General features: G+C 45.7%; 1 protein-coding gene across 1 annotated transcript in view; it reads left to right on the top strand.

Annotated features, from left to right (window-relative positions):
* Positions 1 to 21,344, top strand: part of camk2a (calcium/calmodulin dependent protein kinase II alpha) — a 90,511-nt gene that overhangs the window by 25,365 nt on the left and 43,802 nt on the right. The window contains exon 3 of the mRNA XM_033029735.1: positions 12,793 to 12,852. Within this exon, the coding sequence (XP_032885626.1) occupies positions 12,793 to 12,852 (60 nt within the window). The remainder of the gene's footprint in view (positions 1 to 12,792; positions 12,853 to 21,344) is intronic.

Below are 21,344 nucleotides of genomic sequence, written 5' to 3'. Positions count from 1 at the left end.
GTCAGGCAGCACCTATGGAGAACATGGATAGGTGGCGTTTCGTGTTGAGACCCCAATCGTAGGTTTACGATGAGAGGGGAATAGATTTAATAGGAACCTGAGGAGCAACCAGCAACGGACTGCCAGAGGAGGTAGTAGAGGCGGGTACAATGACGGCGTTTAAAAGACATTTGGATGGGAACATGGATTAGAAAGGTTCTAGGGATATGGGTTGAATGCGGGTAAATGGAACTATCGTAGATGGGGCATCTTGGTCGGCATGGACAAGTTGGGCCAAAGGGCCTGTTTCTGTGCTGTATGATTCTATGACTAAATGGGACCAGTCCAGGTGGGACCACTTAGCCAGTGTGCTAAGATGCCAGTATGGACAAGTTGGGCCAAAGGGCCTGTTTCCATGCTGTACGTACGACTCTATGACTTGAAGTAATTACATTAAAGGGTTTAAACTGCAAAGTAAAATGATCACATACTTAATAATTGCAGCTCATCCACTTTGAATGATTAAATTGATGATATTTCTTCTGCTCCGTGGGAAGAAAATGCCAAATGTAGTTGTTACAATTGTGAGCGTAATAATTACTTGGAAGAAGATGGAAAGTGAGCCACAGATGCATAAAACCAAGAGTCTAATAGGGCTTTCTTTTGTGAAAGATGTCATTCAATTGGAAATGATGCAGAAGAGATTCACCAGGATGTTCCTGGGCATGTGGGCTTGAGACAGGGGAGAGGTGGGACAGGCTGGGACTTTTTCCTTAGGAGCATCGGAGGCTGAGGGGTGACCTTATTGAGCTGTAGGAGATCATGAGGGGCACAGATAAAGTGAACGCTCACTGTCTTTAAAAGAATGCTAAGTACTGGAATAACTCAGCGGATCAGGCAGCTTCTCTGGAGAAAATTGGAGGAACAGCACCTTATATTTTGCTTGGGTAGTTTACAGCCCAGCGGTATGTTCATAAGTTGATGAGCAGAATTAGGCCATTCAGCCCATCAAGCCTACTCCGCCATTCAATCATGGCTGATCTATCTTTCCCTTTCAACCCCATTCTCCTGCCTTCATCCCACAACCCCGGATACCCGTACTAATCAAGAATCGGTCAATCTCGGCTTTAAAATATCCATTGACCAGGCCTCTACAGCCGTCTGTGGCAATGAATTCCACAGATTCACCACCCTCTGACTAAATAAATTCCTCCTCATCTTTCTCAAACTATGTCCTTTATTCTGAGCTTATGGCCTCTGGTCCTAAACTCTCCCACTACTGGAAACATCCTGTTCACATTCATTCCACATTTACATTCACATTGTACATTGAATTCTCTCATTTTAAGTAACTTCTACTCACACTCTCCTCCCTCCCCGACCCCTTGCACTCTGCATCCATCCTGGTCATTTAACCAGTTCCACCGTTCTCCACATTGTTTCTCTTGAGATCACACCATCTCTATCCAACAATGGATCTACCAGGCACCACCCTGCCAGCCACCATTTGTGTCCAGCCCCGATTTATCCTGGTCTTTTCTCGCCCCCAACTCTTCACCTCACCCCTCCCCGCATCCCCTGCTTTCAGTCTGAAGTAGGGTCCCAACCCGAAACATCACCCATCCTTTTTCTCCAGGGATGCTGTCTGACTATCTTTGGTGTAAACCAACATCTGCAGTTCCTCGTTTCTACTATCTCTGGAGAACATGGATAGGGGACATTTCGATTTGAGACCCTTCTTCAGACTGCTCAGTCTTTTCGCAAGGTAAAGGATTCGAAAACTAGAGGGCACAGGCTTAAGGTGAGAGGGGTGAGGTTTAAAAGGGACTTCTGGGGCAACATTTTCACTCAGATGGTAGTTAACAATTGTTTATGTCGAACAACATGCCCCATCTAAGATAATCGGATTTGCCCATGTTTGGTCCCTATTCCTCTATCCATGTACCTGTCCAAATGTCATTTCCATATATGAACCATCCTCTGAGTGAAAAGGTGCCGTTCCTCCAATTTGCGTGTGGCCTCACTCTGACAGTTGAAGTCGGCCCCGACAGAATGGTTAGTGTGGGAATGAAGAGGGGAGTTAAAATGGTTTGTAACTGGGAGATCCAGCAGTCCTTGACCTGTTGTTATAGTACCTGTTTCAACTACCTCCTCTGGCAGCTCGTTCCATATACTGTGTGAAAAAGTTGCCGCTCTGGTTCCTGTTAAATCTTTTCCCTCTCACCTTAAACCTAGTTCTTTCATTCCCCCACTCCGTGCATTCACCCTATCTATTCCCCTCGTGATTTTATACATCTCTATAGGATCATCCCTCATCCTCCTGCGCTCCAAGGAATAAAGTCCCAGCCTACCCAACCTCTCCCTGTAGCTCAGGCTCGCGAGTCCTGGCAACATCCTCAACACAGCTAACGTTGAACGCAATCAGCTGTGAAGTGATGCATGTGGAAAGAAAAAATGGCAACAGACAAGAAAAATTAAAGGGCAGGTTCCTTTTAAATCTTTCCCCTCACCTTAAACCTGGGCCCTCTAGTTATTGATTCCCTTACATTGGTAATAAAGACTGTGCATTCACCCAATCCATTCCCTCCATGATTTTACACAGCTTTATAAGATCACGCCTCAGCCTCTTGTTTCCCATGGAATATCCATAAGCTTAGTTTAGTACTGTTTAGAGATACCGCAGGCTCTTCGGCCCATCGAGTCCATACCGACCAGTGATTACCCCGCACACTAACACTATCCAACACACATTAGGGACAATGTACACTATTACCGAAGACGATGAATCTACAAGCTAGTACGTCTTTGTAGTGTGAGAGAAAACTGGAACACCCAGGGAAAACCTACACATTCACGGGGAGATGGTACAAACGCGGTGCAGACAGTACCCATAATCAGGATCGAGCCTGGGTACCTGGCGCTGTGAGGCAACAACTCTACCACTGCACTACTGCGCCTACCTTATTCCAAGAAATATATTTTACAGAGTCTGTGGCAAGAGAGAGACCAGGGGTTATATGTATATAAAGATAACAGGACAGGTTGAGGAAGTTTTAAAGCCCTGTGGTTTCCTACATGATTTATTAATGAGGGAAAAGCTCATTAAAATAAGCAAGCTATGCCTAACCATTATAAAAGGCTTCTGGTTTGGAGCCCGTCTTCTGACCTACCCCAATGGAGATGAGTGACTTTAAACTATACATTAGAGATACAGTGCGGAAACAGGCCCTTCGGCCCACCGAGTCTACGCCGACCAGCGATCACCCCGCACATAGCACTACCTTACACACGAGGGACACTTTACATTTAACCTACAAACCTGCGCGTCTTTCGGGTGTGGGAGGTAACCAGAGCACCTGGAGGAAACCCACGTGGTCACATGTAGAAAGTGCAATATCTGTACAGACATCACCCAAGATCAGGATTGAACCCTGAGCTTTGGCATATTTCAGCTTGAAATTGTGCAATCTGGTGCATAGTAGCGAGTCTTTTAACTTACACTTGAATGCAATATTTATGCTTTAAATTGGATTAGCTATGAATAAGGTTAGGCTAAATTACATTCCTAATTACATTCCACAGTAGAGCCCAGGCTCTGATCAACAGGTGCAGCACATGAATGATCTTTAGTATATTCATGTATGGAAATCAGATTATAATCAAACACTTGGCCCATGTTGACCAACCTGGGTCTCACTGCACACCTGGTGCTACTCCTGACCCTGACTCCAGTTGCATACCTTCTCTCATTCCTAACCCTGAGTCCAGCCTTATACCTGGCCCCCTATTCCACCCTGATAATAGCTGCTTACCTGCTTAGGTTCCCAATGCTGAACACTCCCATTGTACCAGCTTTGACTGCACATCATGTACTATTCCGGACCTTGACTCTGGATGCACACTTGGCCTTGCTCCTAGCCCCGCTGCACTGACAATATATCTGGCCCACACATAAAGCCCCATATCTGACCCCCTGGACTTAACCTATTACATTCAAGACCACAAGTGCTTATCTAATGCGGTAATCTTTTATGGGGCACTTCACGGACACATAACAACATTTGCTACATCCATTGGCTTCCTTTTTATCTAACATGCTAGTTACCTTGTCAAACAAGTCATCAATTGGTTGAATACAATTTCTCATCCATAAAATTATACTCACTGAGCTGTATTCTGTTACCATTTCCTTCATTTTCCTAACAAACTGCCCTGAAGTCATTTTCACCCCCAATATTTTCACTATTTTGCTGTTTTCCTCTCAGCTGGGACTTTTCCGAAATGTAAAGTCCAATAACTGTATATTTAAGCAATATTATTCCATAAAATGTGATCTTGAGAGTGCATAATATTTTCTATGGTATTCATAACACAACAATGATAAAAATATCATTGTTTTGATTGCACCTACCAACATGCATACATTATTATATTACAGTTAATATGTACCGAGGGCAAATTTTTGTTCCAATGCTCCCCATTCCCATTTACTTTTACATTGAAATGATTGAAATTAAAGTGAAGTTTAAATGGCATCAGAAAAATAAAACCTCCGGAATGGATGATATTTATTACATGGCTGGTTGGAGTCAGTATCAGCACAATTACTATATTAAACTTTGAATCTTCAGATATCCTGGTTCAAGCTAAAACTAAAGACAAATAATAACCTCCTCACACATTCCCCTGCAAGTATCTCTGTCACTCCTTTAAAATATGCCCCTTCTTTGAACAAGCACTTAAACATCGCATCTGAATCAGTTTCCATCTGATTACACTCCTTGAGGATGTTCATCTACGTGTTCAATTCATAAAACAACGAGATTGGGGACATTTCTATTCAATCTGTCAAAGGAATTTGGGGGGGGGGGGGTGTGGTTTAGAAATAGTCAGTGAGGTAAACAAACATAATAGTTGAGTGGCATAAGCCAATAGTGCTCCCGTCCCAATATTTAACTGAAGGAAATAATGGGTTATCAGGCCTGTATGTTGTGACAGACAGCCTGACACCTTGCATGTCATTATAATATTACATTTATCCCATCCCCCTGGATATTCCGGATTAATAAATGAATGTTTTGTCAACTATTTACAAATCAGGCTAATTACAAATCAATAACATTAGCCAACTCCGAAACACGAAGCGCTGAGCATTAGGATCCAGACATCACGGACAACCGGCCTCAGTTCCCCGTACACATCTGGCAGTGCTCTCTGTTTGAACCAGGAGCCACAGAGCATTTTTTAAAGCCTCCGAATGCCCGGGACTCTTGCACTGAGGCTTCTCCATGGCCGGAGCTGCAGCGAGCGACTTACCAGCCCGGCAAACACTTGCCAGTCAGGCAAACACTCGCCAGCCCGGCAAACACTAGCCAGCCCCGGCTCCCCATCCGCATATGCCCCCGCCGCTGCTTCTGCTTCCATCCCTCCCTCAGCCCCGGCTCTCCAACACCCGCTGCCCATGCAGTTGGTATGAGGTTTGAAATTCTCGTTGATCACAGAATTTCTCACGACAGAGCATGAGAAATTTGTGATCAGTGAGAGACCGTAAGAATTTGGCGAAATGCGTGAGTCTCACGCTCAATGAATGAGAGTTGGCAGCCCTGAAGGCAGGAGTTACTGGAATATTAATCATCTACCGGTTGAACATCAGATCAAGGGAAATTACTGGAAATGATGAGCCATGAACTGAGCAAGCATGTTGGGAGGTCAAATGTAAGTGGAATAGAAACCATTAATGGCAAAACCCTTAATAGCATTAATGTACAGAGTGGTCTTGGGGTCCAAGTCCAGTCGTCCCTGAAAGTGGCAACACAAGTAGACCGAGCAGTAAAGAAGACATATGGTACGCTTGCCTTTACAGCTCGGGCATTGGATATAAGAGTCAGGAAGTCATGATGCAGCTTAATTGGACTACGGTTCGGCTTGGAGTTCTGCTCGCCCCATTACAGGAAGGATTTGGAGGCTTTGAGGAAGGTGTAAATGAGGTTTACCAGAATGATGGTAGACAAAAAGGCTGGAGAAACTCAGCGGGTGAAGCAGCGAAGGAAATAGGCAACGTTTCGGGTCGAAACCCTTCTTTAGAATGATATCTGGATTAGAGGATTTCAGCTATAGGGAGAGGTTGAAAAGACTTGGATTGTTTTCTCTGGAATCTATAGGAGCCAGGAAAATCAGAACTAGTGATTTTCTAGAAGTAGAACATGCACTGGTTCTATCCTACATACTAGGGACAGTTTATAGAGGGCCAATACACCTACAAACCTGCATGACTTTGGAGTGTTCCTGGAGCACTGGAGCACCCGGAGAAACCCCACACGGTCACAGAAAGAAGGTACAAACTCTGTGCAGACATCGGTGGAGGAATTGGGTCATTGGGTCTATTGTGGGTTACGGGGAGAAGGCAGGAGAATATGGTTTAGAGAGAATGATTGAATGGTGAAGAAGACTCGATGGCCTAATTCTGCTCCTATGACTTATGAGAATATACAAACTCCATACAGATAGCACCCGTAGTCAGGATCGAACCCGGGTTTCGGGCACTTTAAGGCAGCAACTCTACTGCTGCACAACTACCCACTGAAGCCCAGTGAACTATTATTGCAGAGACAGAAACTGCTCTCACCTTCCCTCTGAAATTAGTTTGCATGCACGATGGAGCTACATGCGGGAAGGTCTGAGGATCTTTGTTGGGTCATGCAACCCTAGTTGTTTCTAATCCTGCAATCTTTTTAAACCTGAGTGTTTTATCAGCAAAAGCTCTTTGTTCCCTGTGCCAAAGTGATAACGTATGCCGGTAATTATTGCTGTGAGGACTAATAACATGAATTGCTCTAACGCTGACCTGACATTGTGTCAGGAGTATTGAATTCCACTTAAAGAAAGACTTTAACACGGAGAGAATGTTAGAGCAAGAACAGAAAATTAGGGCATGATTCACAGGAGTGAAACAGAAGCCATAGGTTTGAGGTGAGAGGGAAATAGGAACCTAATGGGCACTTTACCACTCAGAGGGTGGTGGGTGTATGGAACAAGCTGCCGGAGGACGTAGTTGAGGCAGGTACTATCGTAACATTTAAGAGACATTTCGACAAGTACATGGACAGGAAAGGTTTAGAGAGATATGGGCCAACACGGGCAGGTGGGACTAATGTAGATGGGGCATCTTGGTGGGCATACATACGTGGAGTCATGAGGAACTGCAGATGCTAGAAAGAAGCTTGAGAGAAAAAATACCAAAGTGCAGGAGGAACTCAGTGGTTCCGAACATCTTTGTTTAGTTTAGAGATACAGCGTGAAAATAGGCCCTTTGGCTCACCGAGTCCACACTGACCACTGATCACCCGTATACTAGCACCACTCTACACACTAGGGCCAAATTAACCTACAACCTACACGTCTTTGGGATATGGGAGGAAACCAGAGCACCGGGTGGAAATCCACGTGGTCACAGAATGTGCAATGTAGAGGAGATCAGCACAGTGAGTCGCAGTGGTAGAGACGCTGCCTTACAGCGCCAGAGACCCGGATTCGACCCTGACTATGGGCGCTGTCTGTACGGAGTTTGTACGTTCTCTCTGTGACTGCGTGGGTTTCCTCCGGGTGCTCTGGTTTCCTCCCACACTCTAAAGACGTGCAGGTTTGAGGGTGAATTGGCTTCTGTAAATTGTAAATTGTCCCCTGTGTGTAGGATACTGTTAGTATTCGGGGTGATCACTGGTCAGCGTGGAATCGATGAGCTGAAGGGCCTGTTTCCTTGCTGGGTAGTCATGGTGTCATACAGTGTGGAAACAGGCCCTTTGGCCTAACTTGCCCACTTCACTAACATGGTCCATCTACACTAGTCTCACTTGCCTGCATTTGGTCCATATCCCTCGGAGCCTTTCCTATTAATGTATCTGTCTAATTACTTCTTAAATGTTGCAATCGTCCTTGCCTCAACTACTTCCATTCCATTCACCCACCACCCTTTGTGTGAAAGTTACCCCTCGGGTTCTTAAAAATTCTTTGCCCCTTCACCTTAAACCTATGTCCCCTTGTTCTCGATTCCCCTACCCTGGGCAAGAGACTCTGTGCTTTCACCCGTTCTACCCATATCTGTAAACATTTGCACCATTGGTGGATTTACCACGGTAACTGCGTTACACCATGGGGATAGTGAGGGGAATGTGGAGGTCACATTGTGTAATAAATATGGTTGAGGGTTGTCTGAAGCAGCAGACAACAGATTATTGTGTTGTCAACGTGATTGGCAGCGAAAGGCGAGACCTAACAGTAATTAAACACTTGCCTTTCACGAGGAAAGTCACCGCTTTGAGACAAGACGGGATAATTATTGGTCCTTGGTGGTTTGCAGACAGTTTCACTAAAGGCGTTCGGGAAAGCCCAAGACTGGAATTTTCCCTTCTAAACAGTCCCCCTGGTGTCACGGAAAATCCAATGAGAGCCTCGTCAATCAGGATTTAGGAACCACCCAATCTTTAGCACGGCCTTTGTGGGCCGAAGGGTCTGTTCCTGTACTATTCTATGTTCTATGTACTATTAAGGCCAATAATGATCGTAGAGTTGCTGCCTCACAGTGCCAGAGATCCAGGTTTAAACCTGACCACAGGTGCTGTCTGTACGGAGTTTGCACGTTTTCCCGTGTGGGTTTTCTCCGGGTGCTCCGTTTCCTCCCACTTCCCAAAGACGTAGAGGTTTGTAGGTTAATTGGCTTTGGTAACATTGTAAATTGTCCCTAGTGTGTGGGATAGTGTTAGTGTATGGGGTGATCGCTGGTCGGCGTGGACTCGGTGGGCCGAAGCGCCCGTTTCCACGCTGTAACTTATAAGTTTAAACGTCTAAAGGTTTGTAGGTCAATTGACTTCTGTAAATTGTAAATTGTCCCTAGTGTGTAGGATAGTGCTAGTGTATGGGGTGATCGCTGGTCGGCGTGGACTCGGTGGGCCGAAGGGCCTGTTTCCACACTGTATCACTAAACTAAACCACAACATGTGAGTTTTACGCATCGCTCTAATCACAGCATTACAAGCGAGATGTGGTTAAACTGGTGAGCTGCGGAGGAGGCTGGAGTGAATGTTGTCAGGAAATTGCAGCAGGGAGCAGATATTGGATTAAATGTGGAGACTTAATTGAGGTATTTGCGCTTAAGAGAGCTTGAGAGGGTTCATGGGGGAATGAAAGGGAGAGATATCTTGCTGAAGGGGACGGTTCATGGTGGGTGAGGATTCACCGAGGAGAGGTTTTACTGAGGGACGGGTCTCACAGGGATAGGAATTAGAACACAGGCTGAACATGTTGCCAAGTTAAACTAATCTCCATTGCCTGTAATTGATCCATATATCTCCATTCACAGAACACAGAGCAGTACAGCACAGGAACAGGCCCTTCAGCCCACAATGTCCGTTCCAAACTGATTTGACTTTAGATTTTACAACATGGAAACAGGCCCTGCCGCCCACCGAGTCTGCGTCAACGAGCAATCACCACGTAGACCAGCACTATCCTACACACTAGGGACAATTTACAATTTTAGTGAAGCCAATTAACCAACAAACCCGCAGGTCTTTGGAATGTGGGAGGAAACCGGAGCACCCAGAGAAAAACCCACGCAGTCATAGGGAGAACGTACAAACTCCGTAGAAACAGGCCCTTCTGCCCACAATGTCCATGACAAACATGATGCCAAGTTAAACTAACCTCCTTTGCCTGCACGTGATTCATATCACTCCATTCCCTGCACATCCATGTGCCTATCTAAAAGCCGCTTAAACCCCGCCACCGTTTCTGCCTCCACCACCTCCCCAGTTACTGGGGAAAGGCATCACTGGGCACGAAGGTCACGTTTAGGACATAGTAACATAGAAACATAGAAAATAGGTGCAGGAGTAGACCATTCGGCCCTTCGAGCCTGCACCGCCATTCAATATGATCATGGCTGATCATCCAACTCAGTATCCTGTACCTGCCTTCTCTGCATACCCCCTGATCCCTTTAGCCACAAGGGCCACATCTAACTCCTTCTTAACTATAGCCAATGAACTGGCCTCAACTACTTTCTGTGGCAAAGAATCCCACAGATTCACCACTCTCTGTGGTGGACATGGGCTCTAACTTTACCCTGAGGTGGAACCACAATTAGGGATGGGGGAGGGGGGTGGGTGTAATGAGGCCACAGGTGTGGCATGGTGGCGCAGAGGTAGAGTTGCTGCCTCACATCGCTAGAGACCCGGGTTCAATCCTGGCTATGGGTGCTGTCTGTACGGAGTTTGTGCGTTCTCCCTGTGACTGCCTGTACAGAGTTGGATGCTCTGCCTGTGACCGCGTGGGCTTTCTCCGGATGCTCTGGTTTCCTCCCACACTTCAAAGACATGCGGGCTTGTTGGTTAATTGGTATGGGTAAAATTGTAAATTGTCCCTGATGTGTATGATCGTGCTCGTGTATGAGGTGATCGCTGGTCGGCCGGACTCAGTGGGCGAATGGCCTGTTTGCACGCTGTATTTCATGATTAAAGTCTAACGATGGATCTCATTCTCACCAAAAGGTTTCTGACGCTGGAGAAGGGGATCGGGAGCCTATGATCCCTCACCATAGTTCACCAGTCCAGTATCTGGGAGATGGCGCTCTCCGACTAGTGTAGATGGGCCATTTTGGTCAGCGTGGACAATTGTACTACACGACTACGACTATGACAGTTTTGGTCACCCTGCTACAGGAGGGATGTTGTCACGCTGGGAAGAGTGCAGAGCAGATTTAAGAGGATGTTGCCTGGACTGCAGGGCCCCTGAGCTACAGGGAGAGGTTGGGCAGGCTGGAACTCTTGCAGCGCAGGACGTTGAGGGGTGATCTTATAGAGGTGTATAAAATCATGAGGATAATAGATAGGATAAATGTCCAGAGCCTTGTACCCAGAGTTTGGGAATCGAGAACCAGAGGACATAGGTTTAAGGTGAGAGGGGAGAGATTTAATAGGAACCTGAGGGGCAACTTTTTCACACAGAGGGTGGTGGGTGTATGGAACGAGCTGCCAGAGGAGATGGTTGAAGCAGGTACTATAATAGCATTTAAAAGACATTTGGACAGGTGCAAGGCTAGGAAAGGTTTAGAGGGATATGGGACTAACGAGTGCAGGTGGGGCAGGTGCAGAATAGGCATCTTAGTCATTTTATATATATAGATGTGTGTGTGGCTGTGTGTGTGTATGCAAGTATATTTACATATGTATATTGATATATACACACACACACGCACACACACACACACACACACACATATATATATATATATATATATATATATATATATATATATATATATATATATATATATATACCATATACACACATAGATACCATATCATCTCCCTGGCAACATCATTAATCTCTGCACTCTTGAATGAAGAGTTTAAATGGAGACCCTTGCTGTTTAATTCCTAACGAGAGATTAGGTCCTCGTGTGTGTGTGTGCGTGCGTGTGTGTGTGTGTGTGCGTGCGTGCGGCAGTCCGGAGATTTAATCTTGAGCTGGGAGAGAGTGCGGGGATAGATTTTACACACGTCATGGTCCCTGTCATAAAACATTACACCCTCGTCCATCAGAGGGGATTGAGCTGCCCTTTCACCCAGCTCGGATGAGCCAGCTCTGTTAAATGATCAACCAAGATATCACTTTCTCCACTCCGCCCTGTGGTTGACAAGAGGGGACTCTGATGTTTCCCTATCTCTATCTCTCGTCTCAGCTCGATGACTTACTCCTAGGATTGCACTGTCAGATCTGAGGGGTGTGTTGTGGGGGCTCGTGTGGGTAACACAGAACGGTGCAGCACAGGAACAGGCCCTTCGGCCCACAATGTAGGGACCGTACATGGTGCCAATACCATAACGCATAGAATAGTACAGCACAGAAACAGGCCCTTCGGCCCACAATGTCTCCCCAAAAAATGATGCACAACCATAGAACATAGAACAGCACAATGTAGGAAGGAACTGCAGATGCTGGTTTACAACAAAGACAGACACTGAATGCTGGAGTAAATGAGCAGGTCAGGCAGCATCGCAGGAGAAAAGGAATAGGTGACTCTTCGGGTCGAAACCTTTCTTCGGACTGATAGTCGGGGAAAGGAAAACTAGAGATATGAAGAGGTACGGAACTAATCAGAGCCGGCACTGATGGCCAAGGAGCCCACAAGGCTCCATTATTGGCTGTGGATTCTTATTCTCCAGAGATGCTGCCTGACCCACTGGTTTAGTCTAGCACAGTACCTGTATCTATAGAACAGTACAATGTCCATGCCGAAAATAATGCCGTCAAATTAATCCTATCTACACATGATACATTTATAGAACGGAACAGTACAGCACAGGAACAGGCCCTACATCCCACAATGTGTGTGTTGAATATGATGCCAAGTTAAACTGATCTTCTCAGGAAGAAGGGTTTTGGCCCGAAACGTTGCCTATTTCCTTCGCTCCATAGATGCTGCTGCACCCGCTGAGTTTCTCCAGCATTTTTGTGTACCTTAGATTTTCCAGCATCTGCAGTTCCTTCTTAAACAAACTAATCTTCTCTGCCTGAATGTAATCCATATTCCTCCATTACCCGCATATCTAAAAGCCTTAAAAACAACTATCGTATCGACCTTCACCACCACCCCCGGCAGAAATTGTAGAGATTTGTGGTACAATGCCTCATCACCAACTAGAGGGCGGTCCTGACCTCCCATCTGCCTCATTGGAGACCCTTGGACTATCCTTAATTGGACTTTATCTTGCACTAAATGTTGCCTTCATTCCTTCTCCCCATTGTGTGTTGCAGATCATCAGAAGCTGGAGAGAGAGGCTCGGATATGTCGCTCGCTCAAGCACCCCAACATCGGTAAGAGAACGTTGTCTTTAAATGACCGACTGCATTTAGCGGTGCCAGACAATGAATTCTTTGGCACACAGAGTTTGTAATGCTGAGAGCTTAATCAAATGTGACTCTTGATGTGCGGAATAACTTGGACCAGATTGTTTTGTTCTTTGGAGTCAATTATGAGCCGATTTTGTCAGAACACAATCTAAAACTTTCTGAAGTTCATTGTCTTAAAAAACAGGTCCTTCGGCCCTCCCAGTCCATACTGACCATCAAATACTAATTTTTACTTTAGAGATACATAGCGGAAGCAGACTTTTCAACTCACCGAGTCCGCGCTGACCAGTGATCACCCCGTCCACCAGCACTATCCTACACACTAGGGACAATTTACTCATTTTACCGAAGCCAATTAACCTACAGACCTGCACGTCTTTGGAGTGTGGGAGGAAACTGGAGCACCCAGAGAAAATCCATGTGGTCACAGGGAGAACGTGCAAACTTCATGCAGACAGCACCAGTATTCAGGATCGAACCTGGGTCTCTGGCGCTGTAAAGCAACAATTCAAATGCTGCGCCACTGTGCCACCTCTATAATAATCTACATTACTATCTGTAATCTACATTAATCCCATTCATCAGTACTTGATCGTAACCTACTATGTCATAGTCATGCAGCACGAACACATGCCCTTCCACCCATCCAGTCCATGCTGACCAATGTAACCCTATCTGCGTTAGTCCCACCTGCCTGCATTTAGCACATGTCCCTCTAAATCTTTCCATTCCAAGTATCTGTCCAAGTGTCTTTTAAATGTTGTTGCAGTATCAGCCTCAGCTACCTCCTCTGGTAGCTTGTTCTGTATACCCACCACCCTCTGTGTGAAAAAGTTACCCCTCAGGTTCCGATTTAAATCTTTCCCCTCTGACATTAATCCTCAGGTTCATGATCCCCTTACTCTGGGTTAAAGACTGTGCATTCACCCTATCTATTCCTCTCATGATTTTGTACACCTCTATAAGATCACCCTCATCCTCCTGCACTGCAAGGAATAAAGCCCTAGCCTGCCCAACCTCTCCCTATAGCTCAGGCCCTCGAGTCCTGGCAACTTTTCTTGCCAATTCAAGTGCTCAACCCGTTAAAGTTCAAGAATGTTTAATTGTTATTTGCTGCCCGACCCATTGAGTTACTCCAGCACTTTTACACACGATACCAGCATCTGCTGCTGCTGCTTGTTTAGGTTAGTTTAGTTTAGAGATACAGTAGAGAAACAGGCCCTTCGGCCCACCGAGTCCATGCCGACCATCGATCACCCGTTCACACTAGTTCTATGTTATCCCACTTTCTCATCCACTCCCGGCAATTTACAGAGGGCCAATTAACAAACACGCAAACACACATATACACATACAGCGTGCACACTGGGCACACACACACACACACACACACACACACACATGCACACTCACACACAGACACACACACATATACACACAGACACAGATACACACACACACACACACACACACACTTACACTCACACTCATACACATAGACACAAACACACACACACATATATATAAACACACATACACACAGAGACACACACACCCACATACACACTCACATACACTTACACACATTATCTTACTCTCTCACACACACACACACACAGCACCCAAGGTCAGCATCAATCCCAGGTCTCTGACACTGTGCTGCCAATTGCGTGTCCAAGTTACATTTTGTTGTTTAAGTCCTGTTATTCTTGTTGATTTGCAGCAACGGCCTCATTTCCAGATCTCAATAGAGTTGTTCCACTTCATGCTTTTTGCCTCATGAATAATTCACTGTTGAAATCCAGAGAATTGCTTTGAACTGATTGCTTTCAGAAGGTGCTTTATAATTGAGTCGCCCAACAATTAGCGAGGCCGTGGGTGTCGGATTAACATTGAGCACACAAGGATCTGTAAAAACCAACTGGCCTTGACACATATTTGCATAATATCTAAAATCATTAGACATTGTGATGTCGCAAAAACAAGATAGACAAAAGTGGCAAACAAGCAGGCAGAACACAGAATGCAATGCGCATTGTAAATCGCACTAATTCTTGTAAACACTAAACGTAATAACGCTTTAAATTAATTACCACGATCGAGAGAGATTTATTAAAGTATCAAAACCACTCCAATAATGCCCGCAGAATGTTCTAGCCGTGTATGTAGCCACTTCAACACCTTGTCCCAGCATTGAAGTATAAATTACAGCAAGAACCAAAATGAAGAGTACAAATAATGAATTTCTACACTTTTTTTGAAAAATATTTTATTTTGGAGCAAAGCTTCAATAGAAGACTTAAGACAATAAGACATAGGGGAAGAATGGGGCCAAAGATAGACACAAAATCTTTGAAACGTTTGAAACAAAGGATGGAGTAACTCGTTTTGATTAAGAAGGAACTGCAGATCCGGGAAAATCGAAGGCAGACAAAACTGCTGGAGAAACTCAGCGGGTGAGGCAGCATCTATGGAGCAAAGGAAATGGGCAACGTTTCGGGTCAAAACCCTTCTTCAGACTAAAACTTTTCATAAACTGCTGGAGTAACTCAGCGGGTCAGGCAGCATCTCTGGAGAACATGGATAGGCGTTGTTTCGTGTTGAGACCCTTCCTAAGACTGAGTCAGGGGAGAGGGAGATTCGAGATTCTCCATACATGTTGCCTGACCTGCTGAGTTACTCCAGCAGTTAATATATTTTTTTAATTATTATTGCCTTGACCTGGTTGACCAGAGTTGAAAACTAACTGAGCAGTCAATTCTCAAATAGATTACAATACAAGTAGCCAGTCATAGACCTAAGCAAACATTAAAGGTGTTTATTAAAGGTGTAGGTTTATTATTAGCATGTGTACGGAGGTACAGTGAAAAGCTTTGTTTTTCATAGTCATACAGTGTGGAAACAGGCCTATCGGCCCAACTTGCCCATGCCGACCCACATGCCCCATCTACACTAGTCCCACCTGCCTGCGTTTGGCCCATATTCCTCTAAACCTGTCCTATATATACCTGTCTAAATGTTTCTTAAACGTTGCAATAGTACCTGTCTCAACTACCTCCTCTGGCAGCTCATTCCATATACCCACCTTCTTCTGTATGAAGAGTTACCCATCAGGCTCCTATTAAATCTTCCTCCAAGGTCATAAGGGATAGAATTAGGCCATTCAGCCCATCAAGTCTACCCCACCATTCAATCATGGCTGATCTATCTCTCCCTCCTAACTCCATTCTCCTGCCTTCTCCCCATAACCTCTGACACCTGTGCTAATCAAGAATCGATCTATCCCTGCCCTAAAAATATCCACTGACTTGACCTCCACAGCCTTCTGTGGCAAAGAATTCCACAGATTCACCACAATCTGACCAAAGACATTTCTTCCCATCTCCTTCCCGAAATAATGTTCTTTAATTCTGAGGCTATGACCTCTAGTTCTAGACTGTCCCACTAATGGAAACATCCTCTCCACATCCACTCTATCCAAGCCTTTCACTATTCTGTACGTTTCAATGTGGTCCCCCCTTATTCTTCTAAACTCCAGCGAATACAGGCCCAGTGCCGACAAATGCTCATCATAGGTTAACCTACTCATTCCTGGGATCATTCTTGTGATCTCTGGTTCTTGCTTCCCCTTCCCACGGCAAGACACTCGTTTATCCGATATATTGTTCTCGTGATTTTTTACACCTTTATAAGATTACCCCTCATCATCCTGCGCTCCAAGGAATAAAGTTCTAGTCTGCCCAACCTCTCCCTGTAGCTCAGCCTCAAGCCCTGGCAACATCCTTGTAAATCTTCTCTGAACCCTTTCTAACATTTTTCCGATAACATGGTGCCCAGAACTGAACACAATACTATAAATGTGATTTCATCAACGTCTTATACATGACCTCCCAACTTCTATACTCAATATGTTTAAGAAGGAACTGCAGATGCTGGAAAATCGAAGATACACAAAAATGCTGGAGAAACTCAGCGGATGCAGCAGCATCTATGGAGCGAAGGAAATAGGCAATGTTTCGGGCCGAAACCCTTCTTCAGACGGTTTCGGCCTGAAACGTTGCCTATTTCCTTCGCTCCATAGATGCTGCTGCACCCGCTGAGTTTCCCCAGCAATTTTGTGTACCTTCTATGCTCAATATTCGGACTGATGAAAGCCAATGTGTCGAAAGCCTTTTACCCACCCTGTCTACCTCTTCTCTCCTCGTTACCACACCCTCAGCTTCATCTGCCCACCAGTTCCTCCCTCTCCCCCAGTTTGCCACCCAAAAATGTTGCAGGAAATCAGATCAGGCTGAGGAAATCCACGCGGTCACAGGGAGAACATACCATCTCCACACAGACGTCATCCAATATCAGGATGGAACCCGGATCTCTGGCGCTGTGCGGCAGTGGCTCTACCCGCTCCACCACTGTGTCGCTGGAGATTGTTAGTAAGCGTTAGTTCCCCTGCGACCTGATTAGCGGGTAACCTGTCCAACCTCCTGCTAATGCACACTCTGTGATGAAATCCAATTTTTACCAATCTAAAATAAAAGGGTTCTGGTTACGAGGGCAACGTATGCTCTCTCGCCTTGGTCGTTTCATCGCTAATAAGATTCAATTTTGCAGGTTGGGATTGTAATTATCTCATTCAGGCTGTGAGATGGCTAGGCATTGAAGCTTTCTGTACATTAGTGGCACTCTGATCTATTTCCCGGGCATGGTGAGTGGATGTCTCGGATGCAGCATCCATGAATCACACCCTGGCATCATTCTCTTGACAGGGGCGGCACGGTGGCGCAGCAGTAGAGTTGCTGCCTCACAGCGCCAGAGACCCGGGTTCAAACCGGACTACGGGTGCTGCCTGTACGGAGATCGTACGTTCTCCCTGTGACCACGGGGCCACACTCAGGCAAGAGATACAGAAGTGTGAAAACACTTCACCCTGCCTCTGCAAGGCCACCAGCATAATCAAGGACCCGTCTCACCACAGTCACTCCCTCTTCTCCCCTCTCCCATCAGGCAAGAGGTACAGAAGTGTGAAAATGCACACCTCCAGATTCAGGCACAGTGTCTTCCCAGCTGTTATCAGGCAACTGAACCATCCTAGAACCAACTAGAGAGCAGTTCTGAGCTGCTATCTACGTCATTGGAAACCCTTTAACTATATTTGATCTGACTTTACTGGACTTTATCATATATTTGTACACTGTGGACCGCTTGACTGTAATAATGTATAGTCATTCAATTGACTGGTTAGCACACATCAAAAGCCTTTCACTGTACCTCAGTACATGTGTCAGGGGTTATTGCAGAAGGCAGGAGAATGGGGTTAAGAGAGAAAGATAGATCAGCCATGATTGACTGGCAGAGTGGACTCGATGGGGTAAATGGCTTAATACTGCTCATAGAACTTAAGAACGTATGAACTCATGTGACAATAAACTAAACTAAACCAACCTTTCCCAATGTGCTCCAGTTTCATCCCTTATTCCAAAGATGTTTGCAGGTTAATTAGAAACATAGAAACATAGACAATTGGTGCAGGAGGAGGCCAAATTGGCTTTGGTAAAAATTGTAAGATTGCCCCTAGTGTGTCGGATAGTGTTGGTGTACGTGTCACACTAGCTAGTGCTGGTGTAGGGACTTTATCTTGCATTAAACACTATTCCCTTCATCCTGTATCTGTGCACTGTGGCCAGCTCGATTGTAATCATGTAGTCTTTCTGCTGACTGGATAACACGTAACAAAAAGCTTTTCACTGTACCTCAGTACATGTGACAATAAACTAAAACTAAAAATGAAAAATAAACGAAACTAAGGATGGGGTGATCACTAGTCGGTATGGACTCGGTGAGCTGAAGGGCATGTTTCAACGCTGCATCTCTAAACTAAACTAAAGTATTCCTTTACTAATAGATTGGTTTGCTTGCCTTCATCAGCCAGGACATTGAGTACGAGCGTCAAGCATTATCCTACACACTAGGGACAATTTATGATTTTTACCGAAGCCAATTAACTTACAAATCTGCATGTCTTTGGAGTGTGGGAGGAAACCGGAGCACCCGGAGAAAATCCACCTGGTCACAGGGAGACCATACAAACTCTGTACAGACAGTACCCGTGGCCAGGATCGAACCCGGCTCTCTGGTGTTGTGAGGCAGCAATTCTACTGCTGTGCCACCTCAGCACCGCACTGCCGTATTGGAGGTTGAGTATTTATCACGCATGAGCGATAATGTTGCCACTAATGGCGTGTGGCCGTTGTTGTTATTGGTGTAGATTTGTTGATGGAGGTATGATGAGTGTTTTGCAGTTGTTTGTATGATTGGTGTTAATGATGTTGTTCTGGCAGCATTGGCGTGTCGGTCTTGTCCTTGTAGCTGTGTTAATGTTTCTGTTATTGACATTATTGCAAAGTTTAAAGGAAATACAGTCATAGAGACTACAGCACGGAAACAGGCCCTTTGGCTCAACTCATCTGTGCCGACCAACATGACCCTTCTACACTAGTCACACCTGCCTGCATTGGGCCCATATCCCCCCATACCTTTCCTGTCCTGGCCATGTACCTGTCCAAATATTGTTTATGGTACCTGCCTCAACTACCTCCTTTGGTAGCACATTCCATTTACCCGCTACCCTCTGTGTGGAAATGATGCCCGTCAAGTTCCTATTAAATCTTTCCCTTTTCATCATACTCAGACAGAATGGAAACAGGCCCTTCGGCCCAACTTGCCCATGCTGACCAACATGCCCCACCTACCTGCATTTTCCCCATATCCCTCTAAACCTGTCCTATCCATGCACCTGTCCACATGTTTCTTAATGTTTCTTGAATGTTAGAATAGTACCTGCCTCAACAACCTCGTCCGGCAGCTCATTCCATACACCCAAAACCCTTTGTGCAAAAAAGTTACCCCTCAGGTTCCTATTAAATCTTTCCCCCCTCACCTTAAACCTATGCCCTCTGGATCTTGATTCCCCTACTCTAGGCAAAGACTCTGGGCATTTACCCTATCTATTCGCCTCATGATCTTCTACACCTCTATAAGATCCCCTCATCTTCCTGCTCTCCATAGAATAAAGTCCTAGCCTGCCCACCCTGATAACAGCTGGGAAGAAACTGTTCTGAAACTGGAGGTGTGCGTTTTCACGAGAGGGGAGAGGGGAGAAGAGGGAGTGACCGGGGGTGAGTCTGGTCCTTGATTATGCTGGTGGCCTTGCCGAGGCAGCATGAAGTGTTGATGGAGTCAATGGAAAGGAGGTTGGTTTGTGTGATGGTCTGGGCTGCGTACACAACTCTCTGCAATTTCTTATGATGCGGATGGGATATTTTGGGCCGAGGGGCTAGTACTTAGTGGCCTCCTGATAAAGAATCCAAGCCGCACACATTTCCAGTAGACGGCGGATTGCTTTCTCAGTTCATTCCTCGTGGAAGGGTTGCAGGTTTTCACGCTGTTGACAGAGATGTAGTGAGGATATTGTCGGTGATGGTACGCACAGTTCCCAGCCGGTGAGCTGTGAAATATGTAACGCTGATCTGAACTGATGGGGATATGAATTATAAATCAACCGTGACAGAGCAACACAAACCACATCCATTTATGTAGTGCCTTTAACCCCTTGAAGCCTCCCAAAGGGGCCTGACAGAACCAGTTATCAAACATTGGCCAAGATAGTGGAAGAGAGAGGATAGGACAGTGACAAGGAGTGGCAGAGGCTCAAGGAGTGTCTTTGAGGAGGGGACAGGGACTGAGAGGATTGGGGACGGAGTTATAGGCTGTTGGAGTTAGGGCAGGCGAACTGGGAGAGGTCATGAAAAAAGAGATTGTTTAAAGGTGTGGGATATTAAACCACAGTGATAAACACAGATAAATACTCATCCTCAAACGCACCGCATCTACACACGCACATGCACACGCACACACACGCACATGCTCACGCACACACACGCACAGACACACACACACACAGACACGCACACACACAGACACACACACACACACACACGCACACGCGCACGCACACACACACACACACACACACACACACACACACACACACACACACACACACACACACACGCACGCACACGCGCACGCACACACACACACACACACACACACATACACATATACACACACACACACACACACACACACACACATATATACACATACACACACACACACACATACACATACACACAGACACACACGCATACACACACACACACACACACACACACACACACACACACACACACACACACACACACACACACACACACACACACACACACACACACACACACACACACAGCTCTCTGGCATTGTGAGGCAGCAGCTCTATTCTCTGCACCACTGCTCTGCATCTGGTTTTCATCAAAACAAAAGTGAGTAAGTGTTGTAGAATTATGTGCGGTCAGGGATGTTGATTAGATGTCACCATGTGTTCAGTCTCACACTAGTTC

Source organism: Amblyraja radiata, chromosome 11 (assembly GCF_010909765.2).
Source record: "Amblyraja radiata isolate CabotCenter1 chromosome 11, sAmbRad1.1.pri, whole genome shotgun sequence".
Taxonomy (NCBI): Eukaryota; Metazoa; Chordata; class Chondrichthyes; order Rajiformes; family Rajidae; genus Amblyraja; species Amblyraja radiata.
Note: the sequence above shows the minus strand (reverse complement) of the source record. Positions and strands in the feature narration are given on the sequence as shown.